The sequence below is a fragment of the Bos mutus genome, chromosome X, assembly GCF_027580195.1.
Source record: "Bos mutus isolate GX-2022 chromosome X, NWIPB_WYAK_1.1, whole genome shotgun sequence".
In the NCBI taxonomy this organism is placed as follows: Eukaryota; Metazoa; Chordata; class Mammalia; order Artiodactyla; family Bovidae; genus Bos; species Bos mutus.
In genome coordinates this window covers 111,184,427-111,209,043 of record NC_091646.1, presented here as the reverse complement: position 1 = coordinate 111,209,043, position 24,617 = coordinate 111,184,427, and the positions used below count along the sequence as shown (strand labels likewise).

Here is a 24,617-nt window from a genome sequence, read left to right as displayed (position 1 = left end):
CAGTTGTATACCACCTTACAGTTTAAGGGAAAATAAATGGTAAATCATTATTTTTAGTCATGTGCCTGATCATATGCTTCCCAGTTGGCTTAGTGGTAAAGAATCCACCTGCCAGTGTAGGAGACCTGGGTTTGATCCCTGGGTCGGGAAGATCCCCTGGAGAGGAGAATGATAACCCACTCCAACATCCTTGCCTGGAGAATCCCATGGATAGAGGAGACTGGAGGGCTACAGTCCATGGGGTCACAGAGAGTCAGATGTGACTAAGGAGGCACACACACACATTGATTATGTACTTCACCATTTTTTTTTATTGGGTTACCTTTTTTTTTCTTAACTGTGCAAGCTCTTTATCTCTTATGTATATTATATATTTTTTCTATATCTTGCAAATGTTTTCTTCCAGTGTGTTGTCTTACAAATTTATGTTTTCACCTCTTTAAATTACTATGTAGTTGAACCTGTTTGTATTTTCCTTGGAGCTTCTAGATTTTACATTTTATTGAGAAATGCCGTTCCTACTCCAAGATTCTAAATATGGCCTTTAATTTTCTAGTTTCTTATCTTGAATGTTACCACTCTGTTCCTCAGTGTCCTCAACTATGATTGATAAGAATACTCTAAAGTTTGTTGTGAAAATAAATGTAGTAATGCATGTATATCAATATAATTGAGAACAGTGTTTGGCAAGCTTAGTGCATGTTAGCAGCACCTGCTACTATGATGGTGCTGGTTCTTTTCTTTAGAGCCTAGCACAGTGCCTGATTTTAAAAATATGACTTAAAACTTAGGTAAATAAATTATTGAAGAGAATGGAAACCACTTGTGAGGAAGAGAGATGATCATAAAGTTTTAAAGTCCTTTTTTAAAAGTAGGGAGGGATTGGGGCAAAATCTCCCAGAGTTTTATCTTGGGTCTTTGATTTCTTTCCCCTGTGGTTTGTGTGGCCCAGAAAATAAGTGTCACACTAATAAAGGTTGAAAGTAGCTTTCAGTTAAATTGAATTAAATGAATACTATTGTGACAAGTTAATTAGGCATGCATAAAATTGCTAAATATATGTCATTGAAAATGCCTATGTTCCATATTTTGTTAAACATCAATTATGATCATAAGAAATCTGCATCTAGTAAAATGGATACTGCTGACACATGTTAATTATTCTGGAAAATAATTGAGCTCTTTAAAAATTTCAATACGCCGTTAAGCATGCATGGCCTCTGAAAGCTTGCGCTATTTTGAGCTTATTCCAGTGAATCTAACAATATAAAATGAAGTAAAATTTTCCCTAAAATTCTCTTACTGAGACAAAGGGAAATGCAAATTGCCATAGTAAAGGTCTATAAAATAAACTTGGCTTGCACTCCAGATGTTCGGGTAGGAATGTTCCCAAGTCCCAGTACCACTAGTCTGTGTTCGAGCAACACCGGAAATTAAAATGAAACAATGAAGAGCTGTTTCCTTTGTCCACAAACGATGGTACATCAGTTCTCAACAGTGGAACATACGAGTTTTAAAACAAGTGCCTTTAATCTATATGCTTTCCAACCCTCAACGGAAGTCTGCATTCATACCCACATAATGGCAAATGTTTATTCAAGTCATCAAATTATTTGTCATCAAGAATTGCTGTTGCTTCCCATAAATGCTTCTCCATCTGGGAACTCAGATTCTCAAGAAAGTCACTGGGAATTAAGATGATTGACAGTCCCACCAGTGAGAGGGGGCTGCAAAGTACAAGATATATGAGGTTGACTGCCTGTTTCATCTCTTCAGCTCCCTCCTTGGATGTCTCCCACTGAGCCAGGGCTTTTCAAAATGTAATCCTGAACCTTGTACCAGAATCACCTCGAATGCCTTTTAAAAATGCAAATTCTTCAATAATACTAGACTAACTAATGGAAAGAATTAAAGGATAATTTACATTATCATCTAAGTTGGGTCTGAAAAAATGAAATATTTTTAAGCATCGAAGTAGGTATCATGGAAAGATGGCTCAGGTGGTAAAGAATATGCCTTCAGTGCAGGAGGTGCAGGTTCAATCCCTGGGCCGGAAAGATCCCCTGGAGGAGGACATGGCAACTAACTCACTTCAGTATTCTTGCCTGGAGAACCCCATGGACAGAGGAGCTTGGCAGGCTGCAGTCCATGGGGATGCATAGAGTCAGACACAACTGAAGTGAATTAGCTTAAGCCTGATCATAACGCTGTTTCACATTCTTTATTTAATTTAATATTTTTGTTTTGAAATAGAGTCAGGTGGGGGAAAATCATTACCTTGGAAGATACTGATCATTTTACTCTCAGTGATTTTTCTCTCCTACCTACTGAAATGGAAGGCCTTCCTTGCTTGAATGGGTTCTGAGCAATGAAATCCTCTGGTTTCCTCCCAGTGCTTTCCGGGTGAGGTTGAGCTCGCTCACTAGCACCTCTAGTCTAGCTGGAAGGCAGTCCTGAAACCACAGGACCACACGCCAACTGTCACGGAAGGACCATTGACACGATCTCAAGATCTGTGCTCCTAGTTCCTACCCAGCAGCTCTGAAGTCAGGGCTGAGAATAAAAAAGCTTGGGCTTGCAGCTAATTTTTTTTTCTAATGTGGTTGTACAAATGAAGTCTCCGTAAGTTCCCCTAGTGGTATTTGAAGTATTCTATAGACTTCTCTAGGAAATGGCAACCCACTCCAGTGTTCTTGCCTGGAGAATCCCATGGGCAAAGGAGCCTAGCAGGCTACAGTCCATGGGTTCACAAGAGTCGGACACAACTTAGCGACTAAAGCACAAAAGCCTTCTCTCAAATTCAATTCCCATTAACTTACACTCCCCCAGATCTCACACGGTTCATATTGATTATTGCCAAACAATGCATATCATTCTGAGTGTTCATTATGTGGCTACCTGCCTAGATTACCTACCTTTTAAATTTTTAATCAGCAGTAAATCTCAATCTAAGATTGAGTGGTCTTGGGGGTAATGCATACCTAGAGTTGTTGTGAGGCGAGGTTGAGAGCCACCAGCTCTGCTCAGCATCTCAATCAACTCAAGGATGTGACTTGACTGTTATTGCCTCTGACACATTAGAGTGTCATTAACATAAAAGTCATCTCTTAAACACATTGAATTGAACTCAATTAAAGTAATTGATTACCAGTCTAGCTGTAGAGATTTTGCAGCTTTAAGGAAACTGACAAACATTTTACCCTTTTAGATCCTACAATTAGATTCACAAGACACAGTCAATAAGCATTTTGTAGGCGCTAAATTCATCGTCTTTAATGATGACAAAAATCTCTCTGAGTAGATGAACTAGATGTTGATAAAAGACTAATTGTTGAAATGGTTTTCTGTGGTGGTATTGACAAATAGAACTGAGTCCTTGAAGGATAAATTTGATCTTGAATTAGTGGGACCTATTTTGGATATTAATTTATACAAGCCCTAATAGATCCTTGATGTATTGCATCTCATTTGCTAAGGCTGAAAACATGACTGGAAAAATGTTTCAGTCTGAGTCCTTTTTAAATTTTGTGGTCCTTTGAACTATAGCCTTCAAAATGAATAATACTCTGATTCATTAATAAAATTAATAATATGTGTGTTCAAGTTAATATTTAAGAACTATGTTTATCTTATTTTCTAAGATTTCTTACTTTCATCTCCTAGAATGTGGAGAGAATTTCAGGATTTTTATTCCCTCAACCCATTGCATACCAGATCCTAATCATGTGATAGATTTTAGAGCCTCTGACCTTTCCAGGAAGGACATGCTCTTGCTTACATAAAGGTGTCTGGCTGATACTGGGCAGCATTCTAACACGGCTTGTAGTTTTCCTCTGTAACCTCCCATCTCCTAGATACTGTGCTGTCTCCTAAACACTCTCCCCCATTATCCAACAAGCCACACTCACAGCTGTCCCAACACCAGTTTCTTTTATGCCTCTATGGCTTTGCTTACTCTTCCCTTGGATGGGAGTATAGTTCCATTCCTGTTGGTAGTCACCACTTCATATCTATAGACTCACTTCATGGGTATCTTCTGTGTGAAGTCTTTCCTGGTCCCCATTCACTGCCCTTGAGGTACCCTGATCACTCTCATGAACTGTCCCCCTGAAGTATGGAGTGAACCCTTCCATCACATTTGCCTCTAGCAATCTCTTATGCATGCATGCATGCTAAGCCACTTCAGTCGTGTTCGACTCTTTGCAACCCTATGGACTGTAGCCTGCCAGGCTTTTCTGTCCATTGATTCTCCAGGCAAGAATACTAGAGTGGGTTGCCATGCCCTCCTCCAGGGGATCTTCCCTACCCATGGATTGAACCCAGGTCTCCTGCACTGGCAGATGGATTCTTTGCCACTAAGCCACTAGGGAAGTCAGCAATCTGTTATACTCAAGTCTTTATCTATCTGGCTCCTCTTACAGGGTTGGGATTTCTTTAATGGCTGTGAATTTCTTTGAAAGCATAGAACCAAGGAGAACTTCATAGTAAATTGATGCTCATGAAAGCTTTCTTAAAGGCATGAATGCTTGATTAAAACAATCACCTTGAGACTCTTCTCTCAAGGTCTCATTATGCATCTGTTTATTCTGCCTAAAATATTTTTCTCATTAGTACCTTCCCAGGTTAGTTCCCCACTTCATTCAAATCTCAGAAATAGCCTCCTTAGAGAGGCCTCCACTCCCATCTTGTTGAAACAATCCACTCCCTTTTATTCTCTATCCTACTATATTTTTCTTCATAAAAACTACCAGCCTCTGACAGTACATGATATAGTTCATATTTATTTTATTTTTATTGTCTCAGTCCTTCCATTGGTAGGGGTGTTAGCAATTTTGTTCTGTAAAGGACCGGATAGTAGTTATTTTAGATTTTGTGGGCCAGTCTCTGTCACAACTACTAAAGTCTGCCATGATAGCATGGAAACAGCTACAATGCATAAATAAATGGGTATGACTGTGTTCCAATAAAACTTTATTTACTAAATCAGGCAGAAATCACATTTGGAACCCATGGACTGTAGTTTGATGATGCCTGCACTGTAATATAAGCTTGTTGGTCTGAAACATAGCCATATTCTGGGCACAGTCAGATAGAAAGCTTCTGTTAAATAGTCGTTGAATAAATGGTTGATAGATTTGATCCAGCATAAATAACAAAAGAGACTGATGTTAACTGAATTTGAAAAGTCCTTCTGCCAACTTGAAGGAAAATGGTAGATGAAATCTTCAAATGAGCATATCAACTCTTCTAAAACATAAAAACATTAGTCAGGATCATCCAGCTCTCAAATTCAGTGATATTCTCTGTCTTGCAAATTTGACTCTATGTAATGCTGACTAAAGATAAAAGTTTACTCAGAACACTTTGACAGAGAGACAAAGAGAGCATACCTCAAGATAAAAAGAGCTTGCATCTCAGTCAAATTAGGCAAATTGAAATGGATTCCACAGTGGTCAGCACATCAGTTCAGTGTCTTCATTGTCTTTAAAGGTTTATATTCAGAAAATATGTTTCATTCAGAAAGAATGTTTATTTCATAAGTAATTTTAGAAGGTTTTTTGTTTTTGTTTGTTTTTGAGAAGCACTGGTGTAAATACACATATGGTTGCTATCTTATAATTAAATATCAGTTGAATAATTGATCTCAAAGAAAGTGAAAGATATAGAAGTCGCTCCATCGTGTCCGACTCTTTGCGACCCCATGGACTGTAGCCTGCCAGGCTTCTCCATCCATGGGATTTTCCAGGCACGAATACTGGAGTGGGTTGCCATTTCCTTCTCCAGGTGAATCTTCCCGACCCAGGGATTGAATCTGGGTATCTTGCATTGCAGGCAGACTCTCTACCATATGAGCCACCAGGGAATCCCCTACAATTGATCTCAATGCTTCTCTCACATCAGAGATGTTTATTATCTCACAGCTAAGAATCAAAAAAGAAGCTAGAATTACATTGATCACTGGAAGCCAGCACAAGGAGACTCCTTATTAGTGCCATGCCAGAGATAGAGTTTGTTTCCTGGGACTTACAAGGTTGCTTCATGGAAGAGAGAGGCTTGATGCATGGCTCTGGCAGGAAATGGATGGATGTGGGCTCAGATAAGGAAACCAACAAGTGTCATGGAGGCACCCAGGGAGTTGCAGCAGCTGGAACCTGTTATCATCACGAGGCTCAAGAGGCCTGCCATGGAGCATGGTGTGACCTTGGAGCTGTGCAAGGGGCCTGATGTGACAGGAACAGTGATCAGAGTGGCTGAAGTCACTTCAGACCTGGACCAAACCAAGGAGGGAGCAGGAGAGTGAAATACTCTGATCTCTTTGTCCTCCTCTTTGCTTTCCGCTACAGGCACCTCCATTTGTTGAAACCAATGGAAACCAGAGAGCAGCAACCCACCTACTGCCTTCCACAGGAGCAGGATCCCAACACACAGAGCTCATAGAAAAGGAGCCAGGCATGGATCTAGGGGATGTGGGGCTGAGGTTCTGTTTTCTTGTAATGGGGCTTAGAACAAGGGGAACACAAGCAAACAAACCCAACCCAGAACAGAACAGATGTGTAACCCTAAGCAGTCATGTAGTTTTATGTCTAAGAAAACTAAATGCTCTAAGTAGGGGGTAAGAATGATTATTTTAATGAAGAAAAGATTAAGAGGTCACAAGTTTTTAATTAACACAGGACTATTGGCTTAAACCTTTGAGTCTGTGATTTCCTTACCAGTGCCTTTTAACTTCCATCATAAGTTCTTAGTCATCAAAGTGAGCCCTTACCACTTAATCGCTTTTTGAAATCCTTTGTATAAAGATTAGAAAATCATGAAATTTATAAAGTGTGCCTAATCGTCTCTCTAAAAATATCTTATTAAAATCAATTCATGTTTTAAAATATTGTCTTAGATCAGGGTTTCTGTTACACACATTCTTATAGTTTGAATTTAAAAGAACCATGGGATTGTTTTCACTTTCTAAGTACAAACTTATAAAATAAATTTTCAAATATGCATAGATCACAGGGATATACAACCACCCCTTGGGATGGGGAGGGGGCCTCCTGTGTCTTCACCACCCACCATGTACTACACTAAAATATGGGTAGAATCCAGTTTGATGGAGACAAACTCTCAGACCTACAGTAATGATTTTAACATGTTTGAGAGAGGCTTAGCTCATTGTTATCAAGTCTTTTGTTCAAAAATATATTTTCCTATAGATATATAAAAAAAGAATAAAAAAGGTAATCTATCAAGAAGAAAAGGTCTGCCCAGCCATGCAATACTTCATGCTCTGTAAGGAACAGATATCCATGACATCTTCGATTTGGGATGGTTAGATTTCCAAACCCCAAAGGGTTCAATCTAGTGGAGCCCAAAGCAAGAGCACATGCCAGAACCATCACCTTGTCTGTGCCTTAGGCACTCAAACCCAGGGCCAGCCACTCTGTCTCATGTTGGTGCCTGGGGTAGGATCAGATAAACTGGGTGGAAAGGCACCATTTCCCATCAACAGCATTCCAACTTCCTTTTTCGGTTTCTAAAAATGCTGCTGAATGTTTCTGAATGTGAGAGCCTGACTTTTCAAGAGCTGTGAGCAGCTTTGGGATATCGGTGATTCTGTCCATTCTGTTTGAGTATATAGAACACCTTTTACCTTTTTTTTTGTATTAATTTATTTATTTTAAATGGAGGCTAATTCAGTTCAGTTCAGTTCAGTCGCTCAGTTGTGTCCTACTCTTTGCAACCCCATGAATCACAGCATGCCAGGCCTCCCTGTCCATCACCAACTCCCTGAGTTCACCCAGACTCACGTCCATGGAGTCAGTGATGCCATCCAGCCATCTCATCCTCTGTCGTCCCCTTCTCCTCCTGCCCCCAATCCCTCCCAGCATCAGAGTCTTTTCCAATGAGTCAGCTCTTCGCATGAGGTGGCCAAAGTACTGGAGTTTCAGCTTCAGCATCATTCCTTCCAAAAAAATCCCAGGGCTGATCTCCTTCAGAATGGACTGGTTGGATCTCCTTGCAGTCCAAGGGACTCTCAAGAGTCTTCTCCAACACCACAGTTCAAAAGCATCCTTTGGCGCTCAGCCTTCTTCACAGTCCAACTCTCACATCCATACATGACCACAGGAAAAACCATAGCCTTGACTAGACGAACCTTTTTTGGCAAAGTAATGTCTCTGCTTTTGAATATGATATCTAGGTTGGTCATAACTTTCTTTCCAAGGAGTAAGCGTCTTTTAATTTCATGGCTGCAGTCACCATCTGCAGTGATTTTGGAGCCCAAAAAATAAAGTTTGACACTGTTTCCACTGTTTCCCCATCTGTTTCCCATGAAGTGATGGGACCGGATGCCATGATCTTCGTTTTCTGAATGTTGAGCTTTAAGCCAACTTTTTCACTCTCCACTTTACTTTACAATATTGTAGTGGTTTTTGCCATACATTGACATACTTTACAATATTGTAGTGGTTTTTGCCATACATTGACATGAATCCACCATGGGTGTACATGTGTCCCCCATCCTGAACCCCCCTCCCACCTCCTTCCCCATCCCATCCCTCAGGGTCATCCCAGTGTACCAGCCCTGAGCACCCTGTCTCATGCATCAAACCTGGACTGGTGATCTGTTTCACATGTGAGAATATACATGTTTCAATGCTATTCTCTCAAATCACCTTTTAGAGCCACACCATAAGTCAGGAACCCCCTAGATCACACAGAACAGAAATGTCCACATTTGTAGCTTTTGTATGCCTATTAGTAAAAAAGTTTTAAACACATAGCCCCTTAATATATATTCATGTATTCATGTTGCTGCTACTGCTGCTGCTAAGTCGCTTCAGTCATGTCCAACTCTGTGCGACCCCATAGACGGCAGCCCACCAGGCTCCGCCATCCCTGGGATTCTCCAGGCAAGAATACTGGAGTGGGGTGCTATTTCCTTCTCCAGTGCAGGAAAGTGAAAAGTGAAAGTGAAGTGGCTCAGTCGTGTCTGACTCTTCACGACCACATGGACTGCAGCCTACCAGGCTCCTCAGTCCATGGGATTTTCCAGGCAAGAGTACTGGAGTGGGGTGCCATTGCCTTCTCTGGTATTCATGTTATGTATATATAATATATATGTGGCCATAAGGAATAGATGTTAAAATGAGATGAAGATGAAATACACATTTTAATGACTTGTAATCATTTAATCATTTTTGCTACTACCGCTGCATTAACAAGTATTTAATATTTTAAATGACAACAAAGTCATTCAGGGTGTTTGAGCATTTTGGTTTACCGCTTCATTGGATAAATTTTGAAGGTTTGGCTGCAAGTTCAGCCTATTTCTTTCCTTGGTTTCAATCACTGTCAGTGGAGAAAAGAGGGAACTATAGAAACATAGGAAGAGACAAATGGACAAAGTGTTTCACCAGCTTGCTTATTAGATCAGGAAATACTGTTTTTCATTTCCATCCATGCAAGGGATTTTGTTGAAATTCAGCTGGAAAGCTTCTGTATTCTTTGATGTCCTTCAGCTGTTCTCACAAACAAAATGGAAGATGTTGCCATTTATCATATTTTCACAAATGAGTCCACTGAAATGCTTCATTTGGAGGTTTTTTAAACAGGTTAGAAAAATTCATATTCAGGTTTTCAAAGGCTGCTGTCTTGATAGATACATATTTGCATAATTTTCAATAAAACAAGCACATAATGCTAGAATCATTTGCAAACATCTGTTTCCCTATATTCTTACCACAATCCAAGTTTCTTTTAAAAAATAAGCTACTTTCTCATTCATTATTATAATACCCCCTTTATTCTGAAGAGACAACTCTTTTAGTTCACTGTTACCAGGTAGTTACCCCTGAGTAGGACAAAGATTTTCATAGTCACTCTACTGCACTTAATGGTTTTGTTTTGAAAGCAACCATATTGTTAACATGCTAAAGTACTTCACTTTCTTTAGTGCCAAAGCTTGCACTGAATTCTCTCAAGCAGGCATTTATATCTAAATTTACCCTGGAACCTTTGTTTTGTTGTAGTCAAAGCTGCTACTCCATCATTTTATACTTATCTTTATTTGTCCCAGTGTCTCAGTATCCTGTAGGGTTCTACAGCCAGAGTATTTTTCTTGTTCAGAGTGTCTTTTATATTATCATATAAAATTTAGAATTCTCTTTGTTGAATTCTTTAAAAGAACTGTTGAGTTATCTTTATTTGATGGCAGAAAATCTATAAATTAATTTGAAAAGAATTGAATTTTTTCATCTTTCATCTACCCTTTAAGGAAAAACCCCATTTTTTTTTTTCAAACCCTCCTAAAATTCTCTAACAAGTTTAAGTAAGGATTCTGGATTCTCTTGGCTTTTCAAGTACTATGTAAGTTTCCAAGCTTGACTAAACTGTTCTAAATCTTTAAATGCTCCTGACATATTGTGGGAATTGACTGACAGTGGCTTGTGGAATTGATTAGTGAAAGTTAAGTTCCCCTGAACTCATAATCTGCATATATATTCATGAAGGCAAAAAGCCTGAGACTCACTGTGTTATGTGACCTGGAAACACATCATGTCTGGTTATATGTGTTTATATTAAATTTTACTCACCTCCAGGGGTGGGATTGTTTGGGCTCTTTTCATTCCAGAAGACAGAGGGTTGTCCAGATTTGTTTTTGTTTTTGTTTTTTTTTAAAGGAACTGGGGGTAGTCGAGTATAAAAATATGTTATATCCTAAAAGACATGGAATCCCATGGATGTATGAGAATGGAAATGCAGCGTGGTAGAGCCTCCTAGCCTCATGAGAAGCAGCTCTAGGAGGTAGTTCCAGATTCAGAGAAGTTTTAGGACCCTCATTAGCAATACTTCCTGAATTTCCTAGCTTGACATCACTCCACAGTATGGTTTCTCTCCAGTGGCATCACTTGTCTTTCAATTCTCCTTTCACCTTTCCCTCAAGATGCTGTTTACTCACATAGCCAGTATAAATCTTATCCTTCAACTCATGTGTGTTGTCATATTAGATTTCTGCTGATTAGCAATTCGAATATAATCATGTGGAATATTCAGAAGTCCCTGAAATCTCTGCAGAGCAGAAATTCCAGCAGGCCTTTTTGTGGTCTTCAGTCCTAAGATACTGTATTCCAAGCCATCATGGTCCCCTGAAGTTCACCGACTCTGACATTTCTTTAGACTCAGCTTATGGATCTTGGTGCTTTGCTAGCCTATGGATCTTGGTGCTTTGCTAGACTTACCACCAAGCTGCTCTCCTGAACTTTCTGCCACCTCATAGGGGTCCTCTGCCCTTGACTCCTAAGCCAAGTTGCTCAGACTTTAAGGAAACAAGTCAAGAGAGAGGGTTTCTGGTGTCAGCTTTTGGTCTGGGCCCTTGTAAATGCATCTTCCCTAAGGCAAAGGACTGAATGAAGCCTGTCTACCTTACTAGTTATGGAAGAGAAAAAACCTCAATGAGAAGAAAGCAAAAATTCATTTCAGTGTGTTATTTTGCACACACCATCCTAATTTTGACTTACTGGAGACATATCCTGGGGTCTAATCTACCTCATGATCCCCTCTGAGTTGTAACCTATCAACTTCAATAATTCACACTTCTGCTTTCTTTTTCCTTCCTACTGACATCTGTATTCTGGGGAACACTAGTTGGTCTGGCTCAACACTTTTGCTCAGAGCCTTTCTTATTAGGGCCCTTCACAGGTCACAACAGGGCTTCTGGAATGTTGGCTTGGGAGCCACCACTACTCAAGTCCAGTCAGATATGAGAAAGTCATGCAGAACAGAGCAGGAAGTGCCTATGCCAGCATGTCAACTGGGATATTGAGGGGAGAAGTTTCCTTTGGAAGTGTCTATAATGTTTGTAAAATGTGATATATTTAGCCATCAGTGATATGGAGAATAGGGTTGGTAGAGAGCATCCTTTTTGGATGTGGTATTTCAGAGTTTTTAAATACTACTGAAAACACAAACTACAGATAGTATGAGTGAACTTTTGGTGCATAACAAACGTCCCCCAAAGTCGGTGTCATAAAACAATCATCATTTGTTACTCTTCATTCAGCTGGCTGATCTAGGCTGAGGGGCAGCTGTGTTTCACTTGGCTCCTCACTGAGGTTCCAGTTCTGGTCTGTTCCACATGTGTCCATTCCAGAGCCCAAGCTGAAGGGGAGACAGAGACCTTGAGAATGTCTTCTCATGGTGACAAGAGAAAAGCAAGAGTGCATTTCCACCCACACAGGTGTGTTTTGTTTGTCATTCTGGGCTCAACCATGTGACATGCTTTGGGCAATGAGATGTTAACAGAGTCAAGAGGTGGAGAAGTGTGTCATGCGTCCAGTGGGAAGGCCGTGAAAGCACTGTGGCGTCCAGTGGCAAATCGCATCCGGTGGCAAATCAAGAATGCCTCTGTCTCCACCCCAGACCAGTGCTACCTAGATGGGAATATTATATGTTGATGCTTAATGCTCTCATGGAATCACAGTTGCCATCCCTGAAAGGTAATATGAACAATGACCTTCTCAATTGCAACTGAGGCACATGTGTTTATTTATACTCCTTTTCATTCCAATCTTAACTTCCTAGGGATCCCACCTGCCGCCATCTTTCTATATTCTTTAACTCCCCACCAAAGGTAATGGCTTCTAATTTTGCTTCTTCCAAGATCTTTCTGCTCAGCACGTATTCCAATAAAGGACTTCACTGGCTCTAATAAGTGAATGGAAAACTGAAATTACTGTATTAATAGGTTTTCTTACAGGGCACATTTTACTAGTCAAAGTAGTTCTTTGTGATACTTTAGATGTATCAGTCTTTTATTTCTGCTGAGGAAGAAAAGCTTCTTGAGTTCAAAGAAAGCCCTTTCCTTTTGTTCTGAGAAGTTAGGCAGCAGAATTCCTATCATTCCTTTTGAAATGAATCTGTCAAAAACAGGAAGATTGTTCATTTAATCTCAGTGGACACATTTTCCATCTCAGTTAATACACTATGGATTTTTAGGTCAGAGATGTCTAGCTTATTTGCGTGTGTTTTTTGGAGAAGATTGGGGCAGGGGCTGAAAGTTTGTGTAGCTCATCATTTGTATTCCTCAAGGCTCAGCATCAGAATTCACTGAAGCATGTTCAGCAGGTAAAAAGATGTTGCTTTTTCAGCTCATTGTGAAAGAACTCAAGCATCTTTATAAAAACTATTGCAGGGAGAGAGCCAAAATATACTTGCATAACACAAAGGGCAAAATGATGTTTCATGGGGGAACATTTTAGTGTGAATCCATTCTTAACTGGAAAAGAGACAGGGGTTGATTATTTATAGATAATGTATTCTGAAAATATAACCTATTTAGCAAGAAAATGATAATAACAGTGGAAGGTTATCCACTAAGTTCAAGCAAAACAAATAGAATTAAAAATAATAATAAAAGAGACAATACTAGAACAGGCAGCAATCACCAAATACACACCTGCTTGTAAGTTTCAAACTTTATTGGGGTGGGGAAGTATTAGGGACTGAGGGCAGATCCTCTGTGGGATGAAAGGGCCTGCTCCTAAGTCTCACTCATTCACTCCAAGGTCACTTAACAGTCTTTGAAACACAGAGGAGGAAAACTTACTAATCTTGATTCAGTTGCTAGAGGAGCCTAGATTTTCTTCTTCTGTATTCTGATATTGTTTTACTTCATGCATGTCAATGTATATTTGTGTTTACTGTCATTGCATTTGATACGATTCTTCAAATTGAAGGCCTCAGAGCTTAGGATTTGTGAGGCATCTCACTGAGCATTGGGCTATAGGCAATTGAAACATTGAGTTTGTTTTCATATTTTAAGATTGAATGAGTTCGTAATGTCTGAAATCTATGCCTCTTTGTTCATTGCACTCAAGAGATGAAAATAACAGTGGATGCTTTTTGAGTGCTTCCCACATGTGAGAGAGTTTGCAAAGTGCTTGACATTTGTTCATTCATTTAATTTCATCAGTGATCTGATGAGATTGTTTCCTTTATTATCACCTTTCTTATCCTTTATTATCCTCGAGAAGGAAACTGAGGTACAGGATGATGAAGTTATTTGTCTGCATGACACTGCTAGATAATGGTAGGGCCAGGATTTGAACTCAGAGGGTCTGGTTCCAGAGTCTCATTCCCAGACTAGCATACCAGTTCCCCTATTGGCCTATACCTGAGCATTTGTGTGTTTCCTGTAGCTCCTTAAAGAGTAAATGTCTCCTGCAATTTGGGTACATCAGGACTCGGGACCTGCATTAGATAATGGGCTCATAGGTCCATCCTCACTGGGACCCTCCTATGTGCGCAGGAAGAATGCTCCAAAGTAGGAGCCCAACCCTCCTCTGTCAAAGTGGCTTCCAAATATGTTAAAAGTCCAAGGATATCTTGCCATATCTGCCCCCACCCTGTTCCAGGGCACCGTGATAATTTGTCAGGACTGATGCAGTGGGACCTGAAGTGCCCTCCCTGTTCATCGGGGTGCACTATGGTCTGTTCTCAGTATGGTATTTGGCACATCATCTCCATTCAGAACCTTCCAACTGCTTCCTCTTTTACTCAGAATGAAAGACAGAGAGTTCTTCTTAGAACCTGTGTCATCTTCGACCACTCATCAGTTCTTTACCACTCCCCTCACTGCCTCCACCTCCCCCCTACCACTGGCTGCTCTCACTTCTCCTTAGGACCTTTGCACTGCTGAAATGTACCTCCTCCAATCATTTTCTGATGCCTAGTATAACTTGGCAATACCCTCACCCACCAGCTCTGTAGCCTTCCTCCCTGCATTATTTTTCTCCTTAGTGCTTATAATGACCTGATAAGCCATATGTCTTATCCATTAGTTTATTCCCTGTCTCTGCCCACTAGAGTGAACATATTTTTCATTCTGCTTTCATTCCTGTTGTGTCCCCAGAACTGAGAAGCCAGTGGGCGTACAATAAACATTTGTTAATGAAATGAATAAATGAAGGCATTTTAGAGTTGTTTTGGAGAATTAAATGAGCTAACATATGGAAAGCATCTTGAAAAAGGCTTAGCATGAAATTAGTGTTTAATAAATGTCAGATATTAATAAAATAATATTTTAGTACTTATTAAGTGAATGATGAATTAAAAATTGGAGACTTACTTAATCATGTAAGTGGAAAGAAGATGATCTTTCTAGAGATGCTGTAAATATTTTAACTTACATTTGCAGTGGATGCTATGGGAGGTTGTTAGGGACATTAGTTGTGGCCCCTTTTCCTGTTATCTAGAAGGTACTAGAAAATACCCTTCCCTGCACAGATGAATGATCCCTAAACATTGCTACACTTTGGAATCCCCTGGGAAATATTTTTTGAAAAGTGATCCTGGCTTTCACCCTTAGATATTCTCATATAGTTAGTCTGGGGTGAAACCTGGGCATTAGGGATATTTAATGTTCTCCAGATGATTCTAATATGCAGTAAAGTTTGGGCACCACTGCTAGAAGCTTCTCACAGTGCTGGAAGCTTCTCACAGTGCTGGCAGCAACATGGGGACTCATCTTCCCTAGTCCCACTCTATGCTTGGAACTGAGTTATGCCAGCCAGAATTTGATTCTCTGTAACACAACTCCTATGACTATTAGAAAGCTAAGTCACCTCTGCGACCTCTTCATCATTTAGAATATGTCTTCTGTGGATTCTGTTGCAAACTTGGAGCTCAGGGCCAAAGAATGTGTATTTCCTCTCCATTTTTTCCTTTCTTCCCTCTGGGGATAAAAGGAGAGACGCATTTCAAAATGTAGCTAGAGTACAGCACACTCATGTTACTGAACCCAAGCTCAAACCGATCGCCACACAACAGGCCAGCAAATCAAGGGACAAGTTTTGGGGACAAGGAATAGCAGCTTCATTGAGAAAGCTAGCAAACCAAGAAGATGGTGAACTAGATGGTGAACAAGAAGATGTCCAGAAGTCCCATATTACCTGAGTTAGAATTCTTTTATACTAGAGGGAATAGGGGTGTGGCTGGTTGTTACAAACTTCTTGGTGTCAGTATTCTTTCTTCTTACATAGGTCTGGTTACAATGTTCCTATAAACCTTGAACAAGGCAATGTTCTTTTACAAAGGTGCAGAGGCCGCTTGACTAAGCAGAGACAACAGAGCACAAGGGTTAGAGCTAAAGATACAGATCCAATATGGAGTTGGGTTTGTTCTTCTCTCTTGTTACACTCTGAGATGGAGCCCTCTTACAGAGGACACAAGAGAACAGCACAGTGTCCGTGACCCCCAGGTAACCCCACTCACCCACAGGCACAAACAGCCACGCCTGTTTCCGGCCTGGGAGACGAGTTATTGGAGCAAGGAATAACTTTAATCTGAAAGCTGGCAGACTGAGAAGATGGCATATGAGCACCTCAAAAAACCACTTTCCTTCAGTCATAATTCAGGTTCCTTTTATGTCAGAAGGAGGGAGTGGAGCCCATTGTGGCACCGACCAATGGCTGAGCCAGGCCACTAAAGCTCCCTGCTTGACAGTTACCACTGTTCCCTCACTGGGGAGAGGCGCTTACTGTGGAACCAACTGATAGCTGAGCAGGACCACTAAAGTTCCCTGATTGACAGTTACGATTGTTCCCTCAGTTGGGGGAGGAGCTTACTGTGGAACCGACCAATAGCTGAGTGGGGCCACTAGCAGTCACTGGTTGACCTGTTGCTCACCCATGGACTCTTGCTTAGCCAGGGGCCCACTGTGGCTCCAGCCAATGGCTGCAGGAGGCTGCTGTAGCTGGTGGCTGCCTTGCTGCCACTACATCCTGAGCACAAAGGTATAAGTCCAGCAAGGGACCGGGTCTGAAGAAATACCCAGGTGCTCCAGCAATGTCCATCTCCAGCCCTCCATGGAGGAGGGCCTGCAGGCAGCGGAGACCAGGGTAACCAGATAGAGGGCGGTATATGAGCCCATCAACCAGGATTACTGTCAGCGGGTGCCCCCAGAGCGAGCCAGCCTGGTGGCTAGGCATGGCTGTGAGCCAGGGGGTGCAGGGAAGCAGCCCCTGCCTCAGTGGAGTGCGGGGCCAGCACCAGGAAGGCAAGGGACCATCTGCCTCAGGTACTGCTGTGGAGGCCACCACTCCAGTGAGACATTGGAGATAGCACCCTACCAAGGCCAAACTCATGGGCATGTGATACAGCTGCAGTCACACTGGACCCTGGACTGGGTTTCACCTTCTGCTGTCCTGAAGTTCTCAGTCCTGGTGGAAGGAGGGCCCCGCGTTCTCCTTCTGCACTGTCCTTGCCAATGATGTAACTGGTCAAGCACATGACGCTTAGAATCAGAAGACCTGATGTGAATAGCACCTGGCTTTACACCTGAGAAGAGTGTGATCCTGGCCCAGTTCTTCTTCCTCTTTGGGCATTTACAAAGAGGAGGTGGTGGGGTCCAACTCCTTCTATCAGTGGGCTTTGTGAAGATGAAAGGAGGTAACAGATGAGTGTCAGCACATGACCCGCAACGGGTTAGTTTGTGACTAACACTTCTCTTTTTGCTGGTGTTCCAGATCACCAACTGCTGGATCGAAAAGACATTTCCTTCCTTTCTGTTTCAAAGGGATTTTAAACTTCTATTTTCCTAGCCAGTGATATATGCCAAAAAGAGGGTTTTCATTGATTTTTCTCAACTCTTATGAATTACACTGAAGGACCACAGGGTTCCTCCTTCTCTTTCCTTCTTGATTACATTTAAACAATACATTGTCCAGATGGTGTGTAGAGTAGCATCTTTTCAAGGTATTTTAAAATGATCTTCTTTTCCTTATTGAAGAAGATTAGAGAGAGAAAAATTGAATTAAGTCTGTGTCACTGAAATAATCTTGGCTTACATATTTAAGGAGATTTCTAGTGTTCACACTAATAACTCTTCTGCGTTGAAGTCTGCCTTGGATGATGTGCATGAGTGAAGACTTACAGGAGCTGATTTTTGACCTGACTCTCTGGCACATGGGCCCTGAGTGACAATAAGCCACCATTCTCAGTTTCCTCCCTGCACAATGCAGATAATAATACCTGTTCTACTCTTTCATGCTTAAGGTTGTTTTGTGGATCAAATGAGCTGTTTATGGAAGCATTTTGAAAATTTTTGAAAGCTGTACAGATTTCAAGTTTAGATTATCGATAAGCCTTCCAAAGTTTAGGTGTTAACAAAAGCATTTAAATCATTTGAATGTTTTTCTGGAATAGAAACACCAAGAGTTAATTCCTCAGCTTTGAAAAGGGGGACTGTATTTGATACCAGGATAACCCATTGCCACCTAAATGATCCCCATCACTTCAATTTCACTGGAGTCAGAAGCCATACGTGTTACCCACTAAAGGTCCAGAATATTCTGAGATTCTTTCTCAGCAGATCAGCTATAATTTGATAAACAGTTGTCTTTTTCTCTACTCGGTAATTCAGTTATTTATTGAGAGTCCGCTATGTGTCAGGCATTATTCTAGGCATCTGGGATAAATCAGAGAATGAAACAAAATCCCTTGGCTTCATGAGGCTTACATTCTGGTGTGGAGAACAGAATGATTAAGTAGGTTCCATAACATGTTAACAAGTGATTAGTGCTGTGGAACAACAACAGAAAAAAAAAAAATAGAAGAGGGAAAAGGGGGAGACAGGGCTGCGATTTTAAGTGTGCGTGTGTAACCAGGATAGTCCTCTTTAAGCTCCACATTTAAGCACAGACTTGAGAGAGATGAGGCTGGGCCACACACATATCTGCAGGACAAGGATTTCAGGGTGAGGAATAGCCAATACAAAGGCCTGAAGCAGATGTGGGCCCGGGGCGCTCAAGGAAGAAGCATGGCAGTGCATCTCCCCACGTCTTCCCTGCTCTCTCCCCAACAGAGAATAGACGGTTTTGCAGCTAGAGAAGGTGCTGTGACCTGAAACTCATACACTGATGCCTCTTCTCTCTTGTGTGTGCTTTGCCCACAGTCACATGACGCAAGCAATCCCATTTGATGACCCTCGGCTGGAGAGCTGCCCAGTCATCCCTCCAGCCCCACGGAGGGTGGAGATGAGGCGGGACCCTGTGCTGGGGTTTGGTTTCGTGGCAGGGAGTGAGAAGCCCGTGGTCGTCCGCTCAGTAACACCAGGTAAGCACCCAACCCCACTGCTTGGTCTCCAGGACCTTTTGCCACCCCATGCCAGCACGACCACTGTTCCATTTCATAAGTTTCATACTGTTCCGTCTCAGTCTGTGAAGTCTAGTTAAGTTTTCCCAGCACCTGGATAAAGCCAGACCAGCAGAGGTACAAAAATGGCTCTGCAAACGAGCTTTTAAACTTCCAAATCCATCATATTGCCAGACTTAGCAAAACACCCATCCATCATTTGTTACCATGGAGATGACCCACTTCTTAATGTATGAATGCATGTATTAAGAGGCAGGCATTGTGCTGTTTTCAGTCAGCTCCGGACAAACTCCTTACCACAAAATTGTCGGTAAGTTTCTCTAGGATTTAGGTCTTTGGGCGTGGTTGCATTCTTTTGCAAAAATGTACTCCCCTCTCTTTCCACTAGAGGCAGAAGATATTTCGCTACCCCATAGCTATTGGGTTGAACCAGATGATTGACTTTGGCCAGTGTCATATTAGATGATGACATAAAGATGACATAAGCAAAGGCTTGAAATGCGCTTGCCTAGTTGAGCTTGTTTCTTGGGTTTCTGCCATAGACGTAAGAAGAGTTTCCCTGAAGTGGCTGCTGCCCCTTCATCCTGAGCTCCTAAATGAACCTGTAAGGCAACCAGCCTGCAGCTGAGAGCTAAGTTACAAACTACCTTCAGTGTACAGCACAACTGCCCAGCTAACTTTGCCCTTGATCAGCCAATTCACAGTCATTCTAAAGACCCATATGCATGAAAGGAAACCCTACTGAGTTTGGGGATGTCTTGTTATACTGTAAATGCTAACTGATACAGATCAGATCAGATCAGATCAGATCAGTCACTCAGTCGTGTCCAACTCTTCGTGACCCCATGAATCACAGCACGCCAGGCCTCCCTGTCCATCACCAACTCCCAGAGTTCACTCAGACTCACGTCCATCGAGTCAGTGATGCCATCCAGCCATCTCATCCTCTGTCGTCCCCTTCTCCTCTTGCCCCCAATCCCTCCCAGCATCAGAGTCTTTTCCAATGAGTCAACTCTAACTGATACAGTGTGTAGCAAATCTCTTAAATTCTCTCATAGGATCAGATAATGAATGTACTTGGTCTCAGTCATTCTCAGTGTAGAGATGTCCCACTGTCAACACAGTTGAATATAATGGACTGTAGTATCATTGCCTGATGTGGGCTGCCTTTGCCAGAAACCATGCTCTTTCTATTATTTATTAATTATGTGTATTTATATACTTATTTTAATGAACTTGTACTGGATTTATTTTCAGATAAAAGGAAAGTATCTTCTATGCTGTTATTCTCCAGTATTTTTCAAATCAGTAACAGAGTTCAAAAGGAAAATGCTGTAGTCAAGAGTGCAGACTCTGGCATCAGACTGCCTGGGTTTGATGGACTTGAATCCTGCCTCTGCTCTTATTAGGTTGTTTTTAGCTTCCGTGTTAACTCCCCTCCATTTCAGGGTGATGTAACTTCTCTACGTCCTTTGGATAAGGAGGACCATAGGGAGGGAACAAAATGCATTGGAAGGATGCCAGATTAATATCTGTTAATGTTAAACTCTAAAATATTCGGCCAGTTGAGTCTGTCAGTTAGGGGGAATGAAAGCCAACTAGTGGGCTAGTATAGATCATTAAAGTGGATTTCATTTTTCCTCATTTTGACACAATATGGCCCAGGGCAAGGACTGCAGATACAGTCAACCTCTTTAGACTTGTGCAGAGAAGAGTAAGTTTCCTGTTCACTCCTACCACTGCTTCATCACACAGCTTCATACTTTGTCTGCTGAGCTTTTTATTTTATTAGCTATAGATTATAGTTGTTGAACTCGATGCACTTGAGAACTTTATTCTCAAAATAAAAGAGATTTTTTGTATTTTATAATAATGAAATAATCCATATACTCTTCTTAAAAGAAAATGTAGGTAGTAAGAGGATAAAGGTTTTTAAAAAATCACCTGAGTTCCAACTACTGTTAACCATTATTAAGATATACATGGGGAGCATACATATAGTAAGACCATTCTGTTTATACATTTGCATGTATTATGTATCATTCATATATAAACATATACATAGTACTATATGTATGTATGTGTGTGTGCACACACATTTTTTCCTCAACGGGGTCCCATTGGATATGCAGTTTTGTAATAGCAGGACACTAAACATCTCTGTAGAATTCTCCAATGTATATGTCCTCCTCAGTGCTAACTGGAGATTCGGGTTTGGTTTTTCATTTTCTTTTACTGACTTACTGTTCCTTTAGCCTCTTCCCTTCCTTGCCCTCAACTTTCCTACACTCTTACCTACTTTAAGACAATTTTGAGAAGAGTAGAAAAAGCGAAAACTAAAGTCAAAGAGCACTGTTTCCAGTCATTTTTAAGAATTAAAATGCAGTCATACAAATTGTATCTCTCATAAAATAACTCTATTGAAGTCAAGTGATTCCAATGGTAAGATCAGATTATTCTATAGTAGACCAGCCAGCCTTCAGAGTAAAGGGCATGAGAGCCCTCTGAAGTATTCCCCCACTTCATGTTCCGGAAGGCACTGTATATTGCTTCCTCCTATAATTCTTGCTTAAGAAAGAGTATTTCCATGTGATCAAAAAACATAGGTCAAATGTAAGGCTAAGTCTTGTTCATCTGCATATGGTTTTCTCATCACATTAGTTAACATCCATTCTGCAAACAGTTACTTTGGAGATTTTTCTGTGTTTGAACAGCATTTGACTTCTAACCATTTCTTTGAATTTGAGTGACTTGCTCTTATGTAATCCAGTCATCATTAAAAGTCCCTCAAGTGACTTTCAGAATTCCTTTTGTGTGCGAACACTGAATCTCAGTTCCCACATCTGGAAATGAGTATTTTCTATCACTAATACAGGGCCACATAAAGGTTCTCCCTTCTATCTCACTCCACAGAAAGGAGACAAATGTCTCTTCCAGATTGAGAGACGTATGCCAAATGTCTGGTGGGTAGACAACAGCTGAATTACTTTGAGTTCCATGTTCTGAGTGTTGTGTCCATTTCAATCACTACATGAATTGACAACGTTTGTAAAATAATCTTTCAGTTGTACCTATTACCCAGATAGACCTCTGGAAAAAAAATTAAAATTCCAGTACCATATAGCACCAGATCAGTATTTAGGGGATAATTCCATTAGACATGTGAAGGCAATTCATATTATCAAAGTATTTGCTTTCAAGTTTTATTTAGTACAAATGTGTGCTTCATGCAGCTATGTCCTTAAGTTTATGTGTCAAGAGACCTGTCAGTGACCAGTTTTTGAGTTAGAGGAGGAAGTTCAAAAGAGATGCTGGCCACCTTGAACATGGAAGCATTCACAGACCTAAGCTGAGACCCAGTCCAACCCTTCCAGGCAATTCTTTCCCTTGTGTAAACCTCAGTCATGTCATTATATGGAAGGGATTATAGCATTCAGTGAGGTTACTAGTTAAAGCACTTAGCCTGTTGCCTGGTACACAATAAATGCTCAACAAATATTTGTTCTCTATTTGCTCCTTGGAAAAACAATTGAAAGAGGCTGTGATGGATGACAAATCCTCTGCAATCACATGTGAGCCCCACCACAAACATCCCGACACAGTCCAAACCATAGAAACAACCCAACGCCCTCATCTCCCAGCAGTCATGGTGGACCACGGCTTCTTACCAAAGCCAGCTTCCTTCCTCCCACCAGTCAGGCAATACGTATTAAATGCTCATAATAGAATTCCCCCCAGTTGCTGAGAGCAAAGCCCTGCTTCCTTGAACCCTCTTCCCCAAAACCCATAACACAAAGTCGAATCCCGCAGGTCCTTCCTGGCACCCTCGTGTTCAGCTGTCTTCCAGGCCCCCACAGTGTGCCGTCTCCCTGTTGTACAGAGGAAGCAAATGTAGCTGTGTTCAAATCCAGGTGTGCTCAGGTGGTCGAAACTTCGGCTGCCAGGCATCAGCCCTGCTGACCAGCTACCTGTTGGGGAAATACCTTCTTCTAAGGGCCCTGACACTCGGAGTGTGGGCAGCTGGCCGGCAGCCTTAGCAGCCACCAGGACCTTTTAGGACAGGCCATCTGTCCCCCTGCTGTCTTCCTCACCTACAGAGTCAGTCTGCAGGGCAACACATTCCCACGTGATTCATATGCCTTTTAAAGTATGGGAAGCATTACCAGTCTCCACCTTGCCTGGAAAGTTTAAGAGCCATGTTGATTCCTGAATCCCACCTCCAGAGCTTCTGATTTCATCAGCCTGGGTGCACCCTGGGCCTTGGGTGCTTCCCCAAAGCTCCCACCCACCTCCCCAGTTCTGTCTAATGTTGGCAAGGATATTGAAGTGAACACCCATGTGTGGGTCGGGTTTGTTTTTGCTGATAACATCCATTGCTCACAAGAAGTCATGACTAGGAGCCGAGGCTACACATGGACGGATGACCACTGGGCTTCTCACCTGCTCTTTACTCTCCTTTGTCGCCAGGTGGCCCGTCTGAAGGCAAGCTGATCCCGGGAGATCAGATTGTAATGATCAACGATGAGGCAGTCAGTGCCGCACCAAGGGAGCGAGTCATTGACTTAGTCAGGTAAGTGACTTGCTCACCCGGGCTCCGTCAGGAGGCTGCGCAATTCTGAGACCTCACTCTGCAGAGGAAGGGCTTCCCATGGGCCATTTCAGAGCAGAAACACAAGCTGACCCAATCACCTTGAAAGTGCTGTTGACACTGACCTCTAATGTAAATCACCAGGCTCTGTAAACAGACACCTACTTGTCTGTTCTGCTAACGTTCAGAATGCAGACGCTGAATGAAACAGTCCTATTACCACTGCTCTAACCAAGTGTTGCATTTTTGTTTCCTTTCAAAATAACTAACACATTGATATTCCATAATCAAGGAGATCAACATGCTGTTGCTGAGTTCATTTTAAGTGGTGAATACTTTTCTAAACGTAATCGCATGGATACAGAAACATGCAGTTCACTAATTTTTCATACCTGACTGAGTGATTCATTACTGAATTTTCAAATCATCAACCAAGGTAACAGGATCATTAGGTCAAAAGTAGAACAGTTTTTAAAATGTGCTTGGTTTATTGGTTTAGTTTCAGCATAGATGTAAATAATGTTATGTCATATTCGTAAAGGGGTGTCAGAAAATGTATTTTATGTGATGTTAAAATAGGGTGAACAGTCTTCTTCGAAGCCCACAAGAGTTCTACTTCCATGGTGAATCTAGGGCAAAGGGGTCTTGTGAAGTTTTCCAAATGAAGCTGTATCTGTTAGATGAATGGACCCCCTCATACTGCCCAGCATCGAGGGATACTGACGAGATTGTGTGACATTTTTTATAAACCGATCTTCTGAGGCGAGATGGAAGTGGAAGGCTCTCAGGACACTTTAAATAAACTGAGATAGGAATCTTCTAACACTTAACGCTCTCTCATAACAGAAAGGTACATCTGTACCCTGAGAAAGGCAAAAATGTATTT

The 24,617-nt window shown here is 41.5% G+C and overlaps 1 protein-coding gene across 1 annotated transcript in view; it reads left to right on the top strand.

The window, feature by feature from the left end:
• Positions 1-24,617, top strand: part of FRMPD4 (FERM and PDZ domain containing 4) — a 353,354-nt gene that overhangs the window by 234,794 nt on the left and 93,943 nt on the right. The window contains exons 3-4 of the mRNA XM_070365407.1: positions 18,944-19,104; positions 23,611-23,713. Of these exons, the coding sequence (XP_070221508.1) occupies positions 18,944-19,104; positions 23,611-23,713 (264 nt within the window). The remainder of the gene's footprint in view (positions 1-18,943; positions 19,105-23,610; positions 23,714-24,617) is intronic.